The sequence below is a fragment of the Notothenia rossii genome, assembly GCF_949606895.1.
Source record: "Notothenia rossii genome assembly, chromosome: 4".
Lineage (NCBI taxonomy): Eukaryota > Metazoa > Chordata > Actinopteri > Perciformes > Nototheniidae > Notothenia > Notothenia rossii.
In genome coordinates, this window is record NC_136902.1 from 55,381,372 (window position 1) to 55,398,214 (window position 16,843).

The window sequence follows — 16,843 nt, forward strand, 5'->3', positions numbered from 1 at the left end:
CAGACCATAATCATATTTCTAATTGTGAATATATATTTCACTCCGGGTTTACTGTGAATGTTTAGGGTTAAAGTCCCGATGTGACACCATGTGTCACAGCAATATTTATGGCATTTGTTTCATATCAATTTCATCAAGAAATGTTTCCACAACAGGTTAAATGTAATCAGAATCAGAATACCTTTATTCGTCCCACAGAGGGGACATTTACATTTGTTACAGCAGAAAAGAGTCGAAGACAGCTTAATGTTTAACAAATGACATGTCATGTAAGCATTTTTATTCTTAAATGGCTTGAATATTAACTTTAGCAACAAAAAACCTTTCCAAATCTAGCTAGTTCTGTCACATGTTTTAGCCTGACACATGGACATCTTGGACATGTTGTTATGGGAAGACAAAAGCAAATGACAAGGACCATGACCCCAGAATGTTCAGTGTGTGTCACTTAGGGACTTCATGAGATAAAAAAGGCTAAAGCTGTATAAGGAACTTTCCAGAACATTTACATTTCATGTGACACCGACCCGTGTCTAAGCAATTCTGTCTGCCTTCCGTGTTCCTGTTGTTATTTACTTCCTTTCTGCCATCTTCTGATGATTTATCTGTTAGTTTGTGTGTTTAATTCCCATGCATCAAGGTTATTTTCATGTATGTAATTGTTTTTCCTGCACAGTGTAGAGTCTTGTTGTGATGAGAGGGATACAGGTATTTCATAAAATAAACGTGCTCCCCGGAGGTTAGCTACAGAATTGATATCACAATTTAATCGGAGCTGATCACAAGTTGTCATGACTGATCCAGTCATCTCGATGAGCGTTCGGGCTGTGAATAAACAACTTGTGTTTTACTTTTAGGCTGTCTGAAGGTATGGACAGCTATCAAAGCTACTATACATCACATTAAGAACGATGAACAAATGAAAGTCGGACACAAATATATAATTTAAATGATTTATTGAAGTTTGCAATGTTTTGAACAGGCATCCACACAGTCACCTACTTTGTAATGTTCGATACCTCCCTGTAAGCGTCACGATATCGGCCTCTCACCCACAACCTCATATACGAGTACTGAATGTGCAGCAAAGTGATCTTAGGAAGGCAGATATAGCAAAAGATGAACGTAAACGACAAACGATGTTTCTTTGCTGGTAAGTCAACAATGGGTCCTCAATGTACACGCCCCGGATTCCTATGACGAAAATAATAGAATGTCGCCAGTTGTCATGACTCAACTTATACTGCAACACCGGCATTGCGATCCATCCTCTGACAAAGTAAGTTGGGTCACTAAAGTCTGATACATGTTTTGCTTAGATTTAATAATTGGAGCTTTTTTTTTTAAGCCTTTACTCGCATGGTTCATCATACATACTGAACTGTTCTAAGTTTGATAAATGCTTTCGCCATAATCAGCAAAGCAATATTAATGTGAAATTATTCTTGCGGGCGGCTAGTTAGCTAGCTCACGTTCAACATAAGCTTAAACTAGTTTAGCTCTATTTATATCAGCTCATAAGTGGTGTGTGAAAAATATTTGTCTTAATTACGGCTACATACGTCGGTTTTAAAGTGTGAGTTATACGTTATCTTAATCGCTTTTGTTTTACACATGACAGTACTAACGCTGGCCGACATTTTAATATATGTTTGGGGGGGAGGGGCATAGTCCACGTCCATGTGCTTGTTACGCGTATGAAAAAGGAAACACTTAAATGAACTCAGTCTGTCTAAAGTAGTTAAACCGTCACAATGTCCATTTAAAAAAGCTAGTTTCACTACATAATTCACTTTTTCTGTTCTCTCCTGCAGCTCCCGTACCCACACCACAAACCCATACACTGATCTACACCATCATAAAACCAACGGCACTTTTAAGAGCCAAACTCAACCTATCTCTCTGTCTACCTACCTTTCTTATAGTTATTGTCTCTATCTTTTTCTATCATTCATTATCTATTTCTTCATCTATCCATCTCAATCTTACAATCTGTCTCTCCACCCTCTTTTGTCTCATACAGCAGCTGTGGCATATCTGTTGTGGCTGGCTGGCTGGCTGGCAATGGCAACAAAACACGACCCAGACCCCAATAACACATCCAAAGAAGGGAAACGCATGGCTCTTGAGCTGAAGCATGAAAACATGCTAGCTGAAGCAAAGGTTGGTGTTTTAACCCATATGACCTCATTCATTTCCCACTTGAATTTGGCACTATCTATTAACCAAAAAATGCTCAACAGGCCAAGAGTAACTGGATTTTGGATCAATGTGTAGGGCCTTTGCAAAACGGTTCATCATTACAACATGGGGGGCAGAGGCTTACTAAATAAAGCTTGTTCAACTTGTTTTACTTCATTAGTTGTATATGGTAGGAAAAACCTGAAGCAAAAATGTTCTTCAAGTGAATGAATTTACTTTTATTTGTCCACTGTCATATGGTATCAGTTTATCAGCAACATCAACCTTACATGAGTTGTTACTTGGTCACAGAAAGCAGCTGAGGAGAGGAAACGGGCACGCTCTGTAGGAGACACTTTACAGTCCCCTAAAATGGGCTGTGTAGGACGTGGCAAGCCGAGAGGGAGGCGTGGAGGGCGACGCCAAGGCTCAGCTACAGGTTGAAATCCCAATTAATTTACATTTTTATGAATTTACTAAGTAAATGGTTGGAAAATCAAATTAAAACACAGTAATTGCTTGTTGAGGGTCTACAATAATTCCAATATAGAAACGCATAGTGACACTACAGTAGAGCCATATGAAATCCGTTTTATTATTTTCCAAATTCCATTTTATTTTTTGCCAAATTCCGTTTTTTCCGTTTTAATATTTCAGAATTCTGTATTTTGCTTTTTACGCTAATTTTACCATCAGAAATAGTGTCTAATAAGTGGGAATGAATAAATGTCCACAATTCAATAAGATATAACAGTCTTTTTTAATGTTTAAGTGCTACAGTTCAATTTTAAAGTGCTTATAAGCTTCAAGTAAAGAAAAAACTCTAAACAAAACATTCCCTTGGCTTCTGGCTTCTGAGTTAACACATTTTAAGCAAACTTTTCTCTCTGTGCTTCAAGTAAAAAAGATAAATAACTGTAAACAAAACACTCAATACAATAACTGTAAACACAATAACTGTAAACTGTTACGCTTTTCATTATAAATGAAAAAATGCATCAGAAAATATGCAACAACTTACTTAGTAACCTGAATTTAGTTGAAAACTTGAAACTAAAACAATAAAACGTGTTTCTGTTTCCCTGTAGTAGTATGACTAGTACTACTACTCCTTATTAGCTCCTGTCTGTCCATTTAAGTCTTCCATCTATCAGAGACATCTCCATTGAAGTACATGATGGTCAGCCTCTTTGTGTTAAGCTCGGTGAGTGCCTCTCGCTTGTCTTTAAGGAGAGTCTTGTACTTGCTAAAACTCCTCTCACAGTCAACTGAGCTGACTGGGAAGTAGATGTAGGACATTGCCATTTCTGCAACTTTTGGGAATCTCACACTCATGCCCCTCCAGTAATCAGCAAGAGTGACATCAGCTGCCAAGGGCTCCCTGGAGTGCTGGTAGGCAATCCATTGCTCACTGAGCTCTTGTGATGGGTTTGCCATGGGTATCAGTCTTGTGTAGGCTTCCATCCGCTTCTCCATGGCTGGTGCCTGCCTTGGATCGAACACTCTTATCAGCTTGTAGATCTCTCTGGCTGGGTGCGTGTCCCAGTGCTTGGAGAACTTTGTGAAGGCCAAGTGGAAGGCATCATGGAGATCGTCAAGAACCTGCTTCCTCTCTCGAACACCCGTCTTTCTCAGCAGCTCATCTGTCTTGGCACCAAACCCGCATGTTTTTGCTGTTCCATTCACTAGGTAAGAGCCCAGGTCCTCCATGATGTTGTATGCAGACACTGCTGTGGTACGATGGGTTCCTTCTAGGATAGTCAGAGCTGTCATCAGTTTGGAGCAGCCTTCTGCGATGAAGGTTAGCTTCACAGTGAGGGCCTGCATCTTTTCCTCTGTTTCTAGCAGGCTGAGGATGTTTGTGATTGCTTGGGCTGATGAATTTTCTTCCAACAAAAATTCTCTGTACAGATGAACATGCTCTGCGTGGTACTGCACTGCCTCAAACCAGCTATTCCATCTGGAGCCCACTGATTCAGGAGGAGCTTTGGTGTGCACAAACTCCTTGTTGATGAGGAAGCTCACCCATCTTCTCTTTCTAGCAGGCTTCCTGCAGAAGACAGATCTCATCGCTGCCACAAGTGATGCAGCATCAGAGAAGTATCTGTAGTGCTGCCAGGTCTCACCCACCAGATTTATGATATGGCAGAGGCACGTTACATGGACACTGTTGGGCATCACTCCTTTTAGAATCTCCCTGTATGCCTTCAGACAGTAGAAGGCATTATCTGTGACCACTGCCCAGACATCATTCAGTTCCAGATTATTGCTGTGGAAGGAGCGTATGAAGTCTTGGGCAACTGTTGAGTGGTTGCATCGATCCATGAAAATTACATCCACCAGATAGTACTGGTTTTCAACACCTGCAATGAAAGATAACACAAGCAAAAGATTATTATATTTAAGCCAAATAATATTGTGACAAAATAAAAATGCACAAAATAAAAATACACATTTCAAGTGTAAACAATAGATACAGCTAGCTACTGACATTATCACAATGTCAGTAGCCTAGCTATAGTATCTATTCTATTGTGATGAAATACAGTAATGCATAATTTATGCACCTTTAGTTTATTTTGTTTATAAAGGACAGTGTGCACTGACAATCATTTGCATTAAAAAAATAGACTGGTGCACCAGATTTAGCAAGGAGCTATAATTTCCATCTATAGTCCTAAATGTAGGACTACTGTACATAGCTATTTAATCACAATAGTGTCATTGATTAGCCTCGCCCTCTAGCTGTATCTATTGTGATCACCAGGCAGAGATCATCGTCATCACACTTTGCATGCTGACAATGCACACTGCAGCATGTAAAAAAAATTAGGATATTTAAACGACATGTTAATAGGCTGTTCATTAGCTCACCAATGACGATGTTTAGAACACTGCAGTCCCTGGTATCGGTCGTCTCGTCAACAACCACCGACAACTTCTTCCCACGGATTTTCTCCAAAACAGCCGTTATATGTTGGTCAAACACACGGGGCAGATGGATTTGACGAAGGGCTGTTTCGTTCTCGGGCAGCGCTCCTCCCTGCTTGCAGTGCTTAACTAGAAATGGTCGCAGCTTCTTCAGCTTTGCTAAAGGGATGTCTGACTCGGCGCAAACAGCTACAAAGTCCTGCACAAACTCTCGTCTTGAATCTGCTGACGAGGTACTTGCTGTAATTGTAGTTTGAAGTGCAGGTGTGTTTTGGGAAGCACAGTGTTTTCCCTTGTTTCTGACATGGCTTTTCGAGACTAAATGATCGTCGCACGTATTTTTGCGGGTCCAATCCACGGTATGTTGACAATATTTACAAAATAACTTATCGCCGGAGGCATAAAAATCATTCGGATACTGCTGTGCTCTGAATTGAGGGTTTAGTGTGGAATTTCGTAGCTTTTTAGATGATGATGTTTATACCGAAGCAGCTACACGCTTGGACATTGCTGTGTTGTTGTGAAGCAGTGTGGAAGTGACGTGTGCGTTGTAACACGTGTTAGCGTCCCGGTCATTTTTGCTTTGCACCAAACGTTCCATCGTTCTCCCGAAAACGGAATTTCAGTCCAAATTATGGCAAATTCTGCAATATTCCACGTTTTACAGTTGATTCCATTTTTATTGGTCAATTCCGCGATTCCGTCCGCGATTCCGTGAACGCGGATTTCATATGGCTCTACACTACAGTCTGAGACATTCCCACTGTGGTGTCATAAGAACTATGCTTTATTTAATTTCACAAGCTTTTAAAAGGTAGATTTAAGGTAGATAATACAAATCATCAGTTATCTGTTGTCAACCCTCTGTGTGATGTTTTACAGTCACATCCCCCCCGACTGAGGGCTTCCAGTCTTCCAGTGTGGAGGTTCTGCGTACTGAACCTTCAGCACAACACGAATTTGGTAAATCACAAAAATGGCTTTAAGTTTAAAACTAAAATCAATTTTTAAATAAATTGTGTTAGTGAGAGAAAATAACCTTATACACAACTGACAGTTCAGGACTCGAACGAGGAATGTAATTCAGTAAAGATATTGGCCAGTTCCATACTGAGCAAAGAAATGATCCTTGATTTTTAGTGTTCATCTTAAATATAGTCATTTACAGTTAAAGTTTCCCATTCTGTTCACAGAAAAGAATATGGAGAGACTCTCTGACATTCTTTCCTCATGTCCTCCTCCTGAGCCTCAAAACGCTCTGCCTCATCCTGGTCTTTTCGGCAGCAGAAAGCCTCAGAGCGCTGGAAAGAAGCGAGACCACACCACCTACAATGCCTTCTAGAAAAAGAGGCTGTTGGTCATCCCCTGTGTGGCCTCTGCCACGAGCCGGCTGTTATTAGGTGAGATAACATTTACCTTTTCTTTAAATTACTTTACCTAATTGTAATTTTTCAGTATTAATGCTCAGTGCCCTGCTATTTCAGCTAACATGCATGACTTTTGGGATGTTAGAGAATTGGATACCTAGAGAAAACCCACATGAAAATGAAAGTAATTCTAGGATATTAGAATAATTTTGTATTTCCTCCCAAGGTGTAGAGGGTCTCCCCGAGGAGTGGTTCTGTGGAGACTGTGATGTACTTCATCACAAGAACCAGCCACTCCAAAACAGGGACAGTTTAATGAATGTTTTTTTTTTTTAAACCAATTAGTCCAACAACGTGTGTTGTTAGAGTGGAAGGTGGATATGACACCCATGACCAAGGTATGCTCTCTCAAACTTGCATTTTGATGTTCGCATGTCTCTTCGGCCAGCATATAATGGTAATTAGTGCTTTTCTTTTTTTTTTGACAGCTTGCATATTGCCAACTGTGAAGGCACCCAACTGCTCCTGTAAAGGCACAAACTTCACTGTGGTACCAGGCAAACCAGTGATTTGAATTACCATCAATGGTAAACAAATATATATATATTTGGATTTCTATTGAATTGTTGTTATATGTTTACTGTTGTGGGCTGAGGCATTGTGCTTCCACTTGGAGTAAAACCTTCATGTAATATCTGTTCATCTTTGACTATTTGTAGATGGAACTGTTGTAAAATGTGTCTTAATTATGTTTATTTACTTGTTCCAAGGGCGTTATGACTTGCATCTGCCACTATATGTCTGTCAAACTTGCCAGCAGCAGTGGACCCCCGACTTGAAAGTCCTCCTTAAGAGTGGATACTGGCCAGCTTCGGTCAGTATTTCCACACTTTACACCTTGGACCTCCTGAGCTCCTTTGAAGAGCTCAAGGTCATCTCTCCAGGATTCTCCAGACAGGCCTTTGCAAAGCTGCTGGAGCATCGCACAAAGTGTGGAGGAAGAGTAAGTGTAATTATTCTTTACCATATTATACATTATAACATTTCCGTAAATAGACAAAATGACAGCAATATATGTAATTATCTTCCAGTCTGGACCTGTCAACGGAGATGCACTGCAGCGCAGCTTTCTGGAGTTCTCCTATGCCTCGTATGAGGAAGACCAGCTCTGCTGTGGTGCTCCTTTCATCTGCCCTGCCAGCACGCCGGAGATGTTGGCTGTTTCTGCCGATGGAAACAGGAAGCTGTATCGCTTTCGGCGAAGTGGAAGGTGGTGTTTCTACAATGTTGTTATTTAACTTTTTTGATTACTGTTTATATTTCATGGATATATTTGCTAATCTTTTTTTCCTCAGTTCTGATGGCAGCGCCTTTTTTAATGGGCTCTTTGTAGCAGAGGACAGCGCGGTGGCTGCATTTGTCGACAAAATACAGAGATCACTGAAAAATGCAAGTTTTTATTCGTCATTTTACCTTATAGGTATATCACAAAAATAGCCATGTATATCCAACCCTGACTTTCTTCAAATTCAGCTACTTCTCCTTACAATCTACTCCAAAATCAGATAATTAGAACAAATGGTGTAGATCGTGATTCCATTGCTTTTAACTGATATGTCATTATGTAATGTGTGTCTTAGACCCAGGGAAGAGGCACATGTGGGGACTCCCAGTGGACAGCAGCGAGGGAGACGTCAAGGAGGGCTTCGAAGCTGGATGAAGAAGGGATGGAGGTGGCTGTATGTCGCCATGGGTTTCTTTTGAAGGCCTTAAATATGTACAGGGGGGAGATATTCGCCTACCCCCTGTATCTTCAAAAGGAAATCATGCCAGCCAAAGCCAAGTTCTTCGCCATGGATGTGGCTTGCAAGTACTGGCCGTACATGGAGAAAGCTGCAAGTGTCCTTCCTGCTCTCCAGGAGCTGACCACCATAAAGCCATTCCTCAGTGTAATGCATGCTCGAGCCCATGCTACCAAATGCGAGGTATGTGAAATATCACCTACATTTATATTTTTTATATTTATAATACTGAAGTAGTAAATATCTAAGCTATACTGTTTAGTATAGTAGTATGTAGCCTCTTTGCACAACAATTCCAGCAACCTTTTACCATCAGATTATATGGAGTGGGAAGAACCAGGAGGGAGCAGGGATGACCGCTGGGGAAGAGGTGGAGCAGGTCAACAGCTACCTGTCCCGTTGTGCCCTGACAACAAAATACATGTCCAAAGCAGGTGAGTGGAAGGTTTTGCCCTATTATTGCATACTTTTTTAGATGACACATCATAACCTCATTATTGCTTTCAAAAGCACGACTGGACATGCTCACAGTGCATGCAATGGGATGGAACAGGAAAAAAGGTGACTCCCTTCATCAGGCACTTTCCACAAGATATGTGAAGGTGAGCCTCCTATTAAAGGTGTTGTTGTGTCCTTTGTCATTTGCACATGGCTTGTTGTTAATAATAGCAAGTTTTAATCTTGATAAATGTCCATCGTCTACTGTTTATCCGAGTAGTAAGAGGCTCCTGGAAGAGACTGAAAGTCTTGAGGAACTCAAGACGGAGCTACATTGTGTCTCAGATGACATGGTGTCGACGTGAAGGAATGGGCATCTGGTAAGCACGACGAGATAACACCAGCTACATATCATTGTCCATGACTGTTTGAATTTACAGATTTGATCCTAAAGAGCAGCCAATTTTAAGGCAATAAGGCTGATTTTTCATGCCAAGTAATGGGACATTCACTGGATTTCAGTAGACAGGGACATAATCTTCAAGCAATAGCAAGCCAACTATGTGTCCATGTTTATCTCTGATATGTTCCAGTTTCCATAGTTGTACCATCAATTTGTGTTAAAAGGTGTTAAATATGTTGCACAACTTTGTTTCTCAAAACCGTTACGTGTTGTGTAACAGTACTTCTATTTCGTATATGGCTTCGCCCTCTAAGGCTATCGCTATTGGGTAATCCCCCTGCGCCCCCGCGCAGCACTGAAACACTTGTAGTCCACGCCCACCCGCAAGGTGGGCCCCACCCTCGGGCCTCCTTCCGGTATAAATAGGAAGGTGGCCCGGCAATCTGTTCCCTCTTTTTTTCAGCAAACCAGCACAGTTACTGAAGCACAACAATTGAGAATCAACATGAGCAACAACTGCGTCCGTGGTTGTCCCTCATGTGGCTCTGGGTTCATAATGAGTTATGACCTGCAGAGATAAAAGCAGTATGCGAATCCTGCCGGGGGTCAGAGCACGCGTACGCGGCTCTAAACCAGCAGGTAGCATGCACTGCGCTCGTCTCCCCTCGGGCGACAGGAAGCGGAGAGCGGACACTCTTGCTGCTGTGGCCGAAGAGGACGATTGGCCCGTCCAGGCTTACGAGCCCGCGGACGGGGCCTCGTGTCCCTGGGGCAGAGTGCCGGGCAGGAGTCCGAAGCAGCTCCTGCCCCGCGTCCCTCCACGGTTCACCGTTCGGTTCTCCCCTCCCTCCTCTCCCCCGGACGGGGGAGACAGAGTCGGAGCAGGGTGCCAGCTTGGCGGCCGAACATGCTTTCCCCCTCTCCGTCACCACAGCGCGGCGGCGTCTGTTACGGAGACGGCCAGAAAAGTGCTACTAGACGCTCCAATCAGCCCGGACGGGCTGTTCGGACCCCAGTTCATGAAGACGGCCGCGGAACAGGTGGACGGCATTCGCCAGCATGTACAGTTGGCTCCAGTCGGCTGAGCTGCCACAGCGGCACCAACGCCCGCAGCAGCCGCGGCGTCCACGCCGGCCACAGGAGGCCGCAAGCGGAGAGACGCCCACAGCGACCGCCCCGGCGGCTGCAGGGGCTCCGTCCCACGTCTCCGCTCCCCCGCCACCCCAGAGACAGGGTCTCCCGGCGGCGAGTCAAATGGGAGTGAGGCTCCCCCGCGGTCGGCTCCGCGAGAGCCTCCGAGGAAGCGGAGCCGGTAATTAAGCCGGCTGCCACTAATCTGTTGATTAAGTAGACAGCAGGGCTCCCTGCAGAAGCCTGCGGGTTTTAACCTATCGGTTAATAAACCTGCAGAGCTCGCGGCATTCCCCTGTCCGAGATACGCCTCCTACACACGGTCATAACCCATGAACGCCGGTATAACGCCTCATGTGGACAGCACTGCACACACCTCCACTCATCCCCTGAGCGTGTACACGCCTCATGATGACAGCCGGAGTGAAACGCAGCGTGTGGAGGTTTCCTCGCAGCCCTTTCGCCTCACAGGCAGCGGTGGCGAGGGCAATGGCGTGGCTCGTCACCATGACGACCATTACAGCACATCACAGAGAAGCCAGAACGGGGGAATGAGCAGTATTCCAGGCTGAGTGCCCCCAGCGGAAGCGCCCGCAGCAGAAGCCTGCTGGTTTTAACCTATCGGTTAATTAACTGCAGAGCTCGCTAATTAAGCCGGCTGCCACTAATCTGTTGATTACCAGCAGGGCTCGCTGCAGAAACCGGCCCGTTTTAACCTCGGTTCATAACCTGCAGAGCTCGCGGCATTCCTCTGTCCGAGATACGCCTCAATCAATCAATCAATCAATGTTTATTTATATAGCCCAATATCACAAATGTTACATTTGTCTCAGTGGACTTCACAGTTTGTACAGAATATCAGTATGACAATACGCCTCCTACACACGGTCATAATAAACCCATGAGCGCTGTTATAACGCCTCGTGTGGACAGCACTGCACACACCTCCATTCATCCCCTGAGCGTGTACACGCCTCATGATGAGAGCCGGAGTGAAATGCAGCGTGTGGAGACTCCCTGGCGTGGCTCGTTGCCATGACGACCACAGAACATCTCGAGCATGTGCGCCCGCTCTTAGAGTGTTTCTCAGAGTAGCAGCGCGTGTGTCTGATGGACAGATGGATGAGCAGGCTGATCAGCAGGTGATACGTCCTGCAATTCGCCTCTCCCCCACCCCCACAGTTCAATGGGATACAGGAAACACTCCTGTCCTCCCAGAAGCTATGTCTTGCGCTCCAATCCGAGCTGCTGGAACTCCTGTTGAAAGAGGATATTTCCAGGGTTCCTCAAAGGGAGGAAAATCAGGGGTTTTCACTCCCGTTATTTTTCTAATCCCGAAAAAGACTGGGGGAATGAGACATCCTGGATCTGTCAGTATTCCACATGCTGACGATCAAACAGGTGCTGGAATGTTTTCACCAGGACGACTGGTTAACTTCCACCTGAAGGATGCATACTTCCACGTACCCATCATCCCGAAACACAGGAAATTCCTCCGTTTTCCATTCAGGGAATATCAGACCAGACAATCGTCTGCCGTTCGGATATTTCCTGGCTCCTCGCATTTGTGTAGAGAAGGCTGGAGCCACTACACAGAGGAGGGATGAGAGTGTGGTTTTCCTCTGGACGACCTGCTATTTGCTGGCTCGCCCCAGGGAGGAAGTCGCTTTACAGACGGTACATCTCGTATCGCATCTGTCAAAGCCTGGGTTTCATAATAAATTGGAAGAAGAGCTGTCCTCTTCCCTCTCAGACAATCGTTTATCTGGGAGTGGAGTTAAACTCAGCCAGCATGAGAGCGCGACTCTCGCGGCAGCGAGGGGAAGAACTGACAGCTCTCCTCCGGCGTGTCACAACCCACACAGCCCTCTCCGTGACGCAGCTGCTCGGCGTTGGCGTCAGCTGGTCACGTGATGATCCCCCTGAGTCTTTTCCAACAGGGGGACACTCCAGAGGTGGTTCATTCGCTGCAGAAGCCTGCTGTTTTAACCTATTGGTTTATAAACTGCGGAACTCGCGGCATTCCTCTGTCCCAGATATGCCTCCTACACACGGTCATAATAACCACGAGCACCGTTATAACGCCTCGTGTGGACAGCATGCACACACCTCTCATCCCCTGGGCGTGTACGCGCCTCATGAGGAGAGACTGAGTGAAAGGCATCGTGTGGAAACTCCCTCGCAGCCCTTTTGCCTCAAGGGCAGCGGCGATGGCGTGGCTCGTCACCATGAAGACCATTACGGCACTTCACAGAGAAGCCTCTCCCCCCAGCAGTTCCATGGGATACAAGAAACACTCCTGTCATCCCAGGAACAGTGTCTTGCGCGGTTTTTACCCCCGCTATTTTTCTAAATCTCCTCTGTCCTGTGCGCGCGCTGTCTTGCTAGGTGGCGCGCACGGCGGCCTGGCGCCGTTCTCAGCGCCTGTTCGTGCACTATAGAGAGAGCTCGATCGGGCAACCTCTGTCTGCACAACGGCTGTCACACTGGCTGTGTGAGGCTGTGTCACAGGCATATGTCTCCTCTGGGGTGGAGCCCCCGGAGAACATCAAGGCGCAGAGGAATTTCCTCCTCCACGGCTTTGCACGGAGGAATGTCAGTGGAAGATATTTGCACGGCTGCATCTTGGTCTTCCCCCTGTTCATTTATTCATTTTTATTTGAGGGATGTCTCCCATTCCTCTCTGACACACCCTGTACTGGGTGTCCTGTCGGGGTGAGTGACGTCAGGGAGCCAGCTGTGCGCCTCTCTCCTGCCTTTTGGCACGCGGAGAGCGGCCCAGCATTTCCCCTCTTATAGGAGGGATGTTCCTTTTTCCTCTAACACACTTTGTACGGAGTGCCTGGTCAGAGTGAGTGACGTCAGGGATCCAGCTGTGCGCTCTCCTGCCTGTCTGCACGCAGAGAGCTGCTGTTCCCCCACTACGATCGCAGGACGAGGTAGGACTTTCGTCTCTACTTTCTCAGAGCGGCCGGTATGTATTGTTCCCAGCCTTCACCCCGTCGGGAAGATAGGCATGTTTTGCTATGTTCCAGGTACGGTGATGAGCCATTACGCATGGCACATCAGGCAGGGGGGTGTTATTGAGCAGGTATGTCTGTGCTTCTAGTGCCGGGCGGACCCAGTGGGGCGCAGACTACATCATGCTTCGCCCTTAACCCAATAGCGATAGCCTTAGAGGGCGAAGCCATATACGAAATAGAACTGAGGTTACCTACTGTAACCCCAGCTTCTATGAGTAAATGGCGCAGCCCTCTAAGCGCTGGGCCCCACTACGAATAGCTGAAGAAAAGTTATGTTGTATGGGAGCAGATTGCCGGGCCACCTTCCTATTTATACCGGAAGGAGGCCCGAGGGTGGGGCCCACCTTGCGGGTGGGCGTGGACTACAAGTGTTTCAGTGCTGCGCGGGGGTGCAGGGGGATTACCCAATAGCGATAGCCTTAGAGGGCTGCGCCATTTACTCATAGAAGCTGGGGTTACAGTAGGTAACCTCAGATTTTACTGCCAATATTATTTCTACAGAAACATCGGGTACTTCTGAAGACATCCTTCAAACAGCACTGCAGCAAAGCATTGAGGGGCTTTACCTAAGTGTGAGGCAGCGGAAGCAATCCCTTTAACGACAGAATGGTATAACAATATAATGTTTTAGGTTGCAGATTCAACCTACTGAATTATATATATTTTTTGCACTTGCAAATATAGTTTGTCACATATCCCTATCCCACTACTTCATGTCTTTTTCAGACAGCAGCCAGCTCCGCCATCGACTTCGAAGGAAGCTTGCAGATGACAAAAAGCGCCTTAATCAGGAGGTACTGAAGTACAACCAGCTGGTACACGACTCTGCCAGAGGCATAGATGTTGCTGCGGTGGAGCATTCCCTCTCTGGAGGGAGCATCATGTCCGCGCTGTGGCCGTTTTCAGATATTTCATAATAATTAATTTGAAGTTCTGTTATATGAAGGTATACCTTGCTGAGTTATGCACATATCATGTAGAGTGTTAGAATGTTCATTTAGTTTAAGGATATATCTTAAGTTTTCTTATTGTGTATACATTTGATTATTTTGAAAGTACATGTTTGGAGTTTTAAACATATTATGCTATAATGAAAATGTGATTCATGTATATACATAACTGTGATTGGATTTTAGCTAACTTTACAGCCAAGAAAAAGATACTTGATCAAGTCATGCTTACACGGAGACTGCAAGAGGAGAAAGGCATCCTATTGTGGGAGATGGCGCAGCATTGCACATGGTTGCAGAACATGGCAGTTGCTCTAAAAAAATAAGGTGGCTGAGGAAGGTAAGTTGAAAGCAAAACTTAACCTACCTTGTAAAGTATGAGTTTTAAAGGAAAAAAAGTCAGCCCAAATCATTCTTGGTCACAGAAATTGGATGGAGTATAATGGCCTTTGCCCATTCGACCCGGCCATTTTACATAATGAAGTCCCTTGACAGTGACAATCATCTTTATATGTACATGGGAGAGAATATACTCCATTGAAGTGCTCTGGCCTCGTGAAGCAATCTTACTTTCTAGTATGTCCATATAACAATATTTTGTGTATTTTCAGATGTAGACAAGGGGAATGGAGAACTTGGGTGCACCCTAAGAAGGAAGCATGCTGAGGTGTTGGAGAGGTTGCAGGTGGTACTGCAGCAGTACAAGACTGCTTTAGGTCCTGATGCTTGTTTCCTTCAACATGAAGAGGAAAGTCAAAGTGGCCTAAGCAGTCCAGACACCAGTGAAGATGAAGAAGGAAACATAATTTAGGTAATTTACTTAAGAATGAATGTACAGTATCTTTGTTGATTTAGCCTCAACCTAGACATGTTGCTGTTACTTTTGTATTCATTAATGCTAAACATACATTGTGTATTCAAAAACCTCAAATTTGGTTTCTGATCTGCCCCTCTTTTTTGTTTCTCTGTATTTCCCCAGATTGCTGCTGCTCTCAAGCACGAATATCCGCCAAGACTTGATGTGCTATCAGAAATGTAAATACTTGACTGACTTTATGTTTAGAGATTGTATTCATACTCCTCAATGGAAGATCACCCTTGAATATGTTGACCATATGACTTTTCCCTATGCCGCAGCATCAGACCAAACATTTCACTCACAACTTAAATTGTATTGAAGAAAATGCTCAGCGTCCCTGGAATGCATCCTGAGCAATGAACCATTCACTTTTGATCCTTTTTGAAACACTAGAATGTAAATTCCTAAATCTCCAAGTATATCTTGCTGGTTACCATACAACTTGGTGAGCACGTCATTGTCCAAGAGCAGGAGGTCTTTCCCTTTTTTCCCAGAACGGAATGCCTATGCATTATTATTTTCGATCTCTTATAGGATTTACCTGTCATTAACTTTATATGACTGCACCTGTTACACCGCAGGCCAATAACAGCTTTCCTCTAATTGTTCATTTTTGTTTCTTTTGCGTTACTTGCTTTAATTGCTTTGTCAGTTATATTTCCTTTTTGGTCTCCAGCTATTAACCTGATTGATTGAAGTACTTCCAACAACATGTACAATGCATAGTCTTTTAGGATGTATAATAAGGGACATTGAGATAAAAAACAAATAGTTTATTTGGTGAATCACCTCATTGTTGTTCTCAAAACCAAATAATACATTGTTATAAATTGTTATATTTGATTTACACATAGAATGTACATGTTTAATATACATAGTTAAATCATAAAAAAATGGTTGTGTTGTATGATTTCTTAATACTGTATGTTATAACAGTTTGCATAACTTGATTTTATGTTCTGTTGTCCATGCTTTTCATGTTAGACTAACCCCAACGCTCTAGAGTCAAGACATACACCCTTATGGTGGCCTTTTACTTGTATTGTGGTGAAACACATAAGTAAACCATTGCCAGAGAGGACAATTTTATTGTTTTAAAAACAATGTTATTGATGTGGTTGGTTGATGAATAAATATAAATTAAGCATACGTCTGTGGTACTTTTTGTTGTTTACATCACACTGCATTATAATGCGTTTGGAAATAAATTCATTTAGAAGTAACAATATGGGTTAACACTTGAATATTTTTGTAAAGAGACGATCCTCATCCGGAACACTGGTTGTTGGTTTAAGATAAGATAGAACTTTATTGATCCCAATTTGGGAAATCTTTGCGTTGCAGCAGCATTAAAACACATGGCATTATACAATACAAATAGAAAGACAAGAAATAAAGAAGAAAATATACATGTTGAATCTACAATTGAGCAATAACAAGATATGCAAGGTATTATATTTACATAACTATGTGACAGATGGAATATTAAATATTACACTGAATATGTCAAGTGTACAGTGAAGAGAGAAACTATGGAGCAGAGAGTTCTCTTCCAGCCAGAGGTGATTTGTTGTACAGCAACACGTTCTCACTCCCAACCCGTCACATGTTGACGTACGGTCAGGGCCCCTCCCTGTCACCGACTTGAATAGAGCTCCCTGAACGTTGGTAATAGACACGTTGGGATCGCGGCGAAATGCTCTCCGCAGATCCATTCTCACAGCGTTTATCAACATTTTTCTTACTCAATATCAAGCC

The 16,843-nt window shown here is 44.1% G+C and overlaps 2 protein-coding genes across 15 annotated transcripts; one reads left to right on the forward strand and one right to left on the reverse strand.

Annotated features, from left to right (window-relative positions):
- The first annotated feature begins 911 nt into the window (after positions 1-911).
- Positions 912-16,234, forward strand: LOC307036713 (uncharacterized protein). 14 transcript variants are annotated; one of them, XM_079677261.1, is made up of 19 exons: positions 942-1,153; positions 2,024-2,163; positions 2,494-2,620; positions 5,995-6,075; positions 6,306-6,512; positions 6,706-6,877; positions 6,968-7,066; positions 7,250-7,482; positions 7,571-7,749; positions 7,835-7,928; positions 8,120-8,464; positions 8,598-8,715; positions 8,792-8,883; positions 9,000-9,099; positions 13,778-13,885; positions 14,003-14,222; positions 14,413-14,566; positions 14,838-15,037; positions 15,206-16,234. In XM_079677261.1, the coding sequence occupies exons 9-14, from the start codon at positions 7,691-7,693 to the stop codon at positions 9,000-9,002; spliced, it is 711 nt and encodes a 236-aa protein (XP_079533387.1). In that variant the 5' UTR covers positions 942-1,153; positions 2,024-2,163; positions 2,494-2,620; positions 5,995-6,075; positions 6,306-6,512; positions 6,706-6,877; positions 6,968-7,066; positions 7,250-7,482; positions 7,571-7,690; the 3' UTR covers positions 9,003-9,099; positions 13,778-13,885; positions 14,003-14,222; positions 14,413-14,566; positions 14,838-15,037; positions 15,206-16,234. The 14 variants fall into 14 exon arrangements, with proteins under 14 accessions (XP_079533390.1, XP_079533396.1, XP_079533397.1 ...); XM_079677260.1 differs by having other exon boundaries at positions 1,138-1,279; positions 1,815-2,163; XM_079677262.1 differs by lacking the exon at positions 5,995-6,075 and having other exon boundaries at positions 1,138-1,279; positions 1,815-2,163.
- Positions 2,630-5,903, reverse strand: LOC307036712 (uncharacterized protein). The gene is made up of 2 exons (XM_079677258.1): positions 5,056-5,903; positions 2,630-4,544 (listed from the first exon to the last, which is right to left on the reverse strand). Exon 2 carries the CDS (start codon positions 4,504-4,506, stop codon positions 3,316-3,318), a length of 1,191 nt encoding a protein of 396 aa, XP_079533384.1. The 5' UTR covers positions 4,507-4,544; positions 5,056-5,903; the 3' UTR covers positions 2,630-3,315.
- Positions 16,235-16,843: the final 609 nt, after the last annotated feature.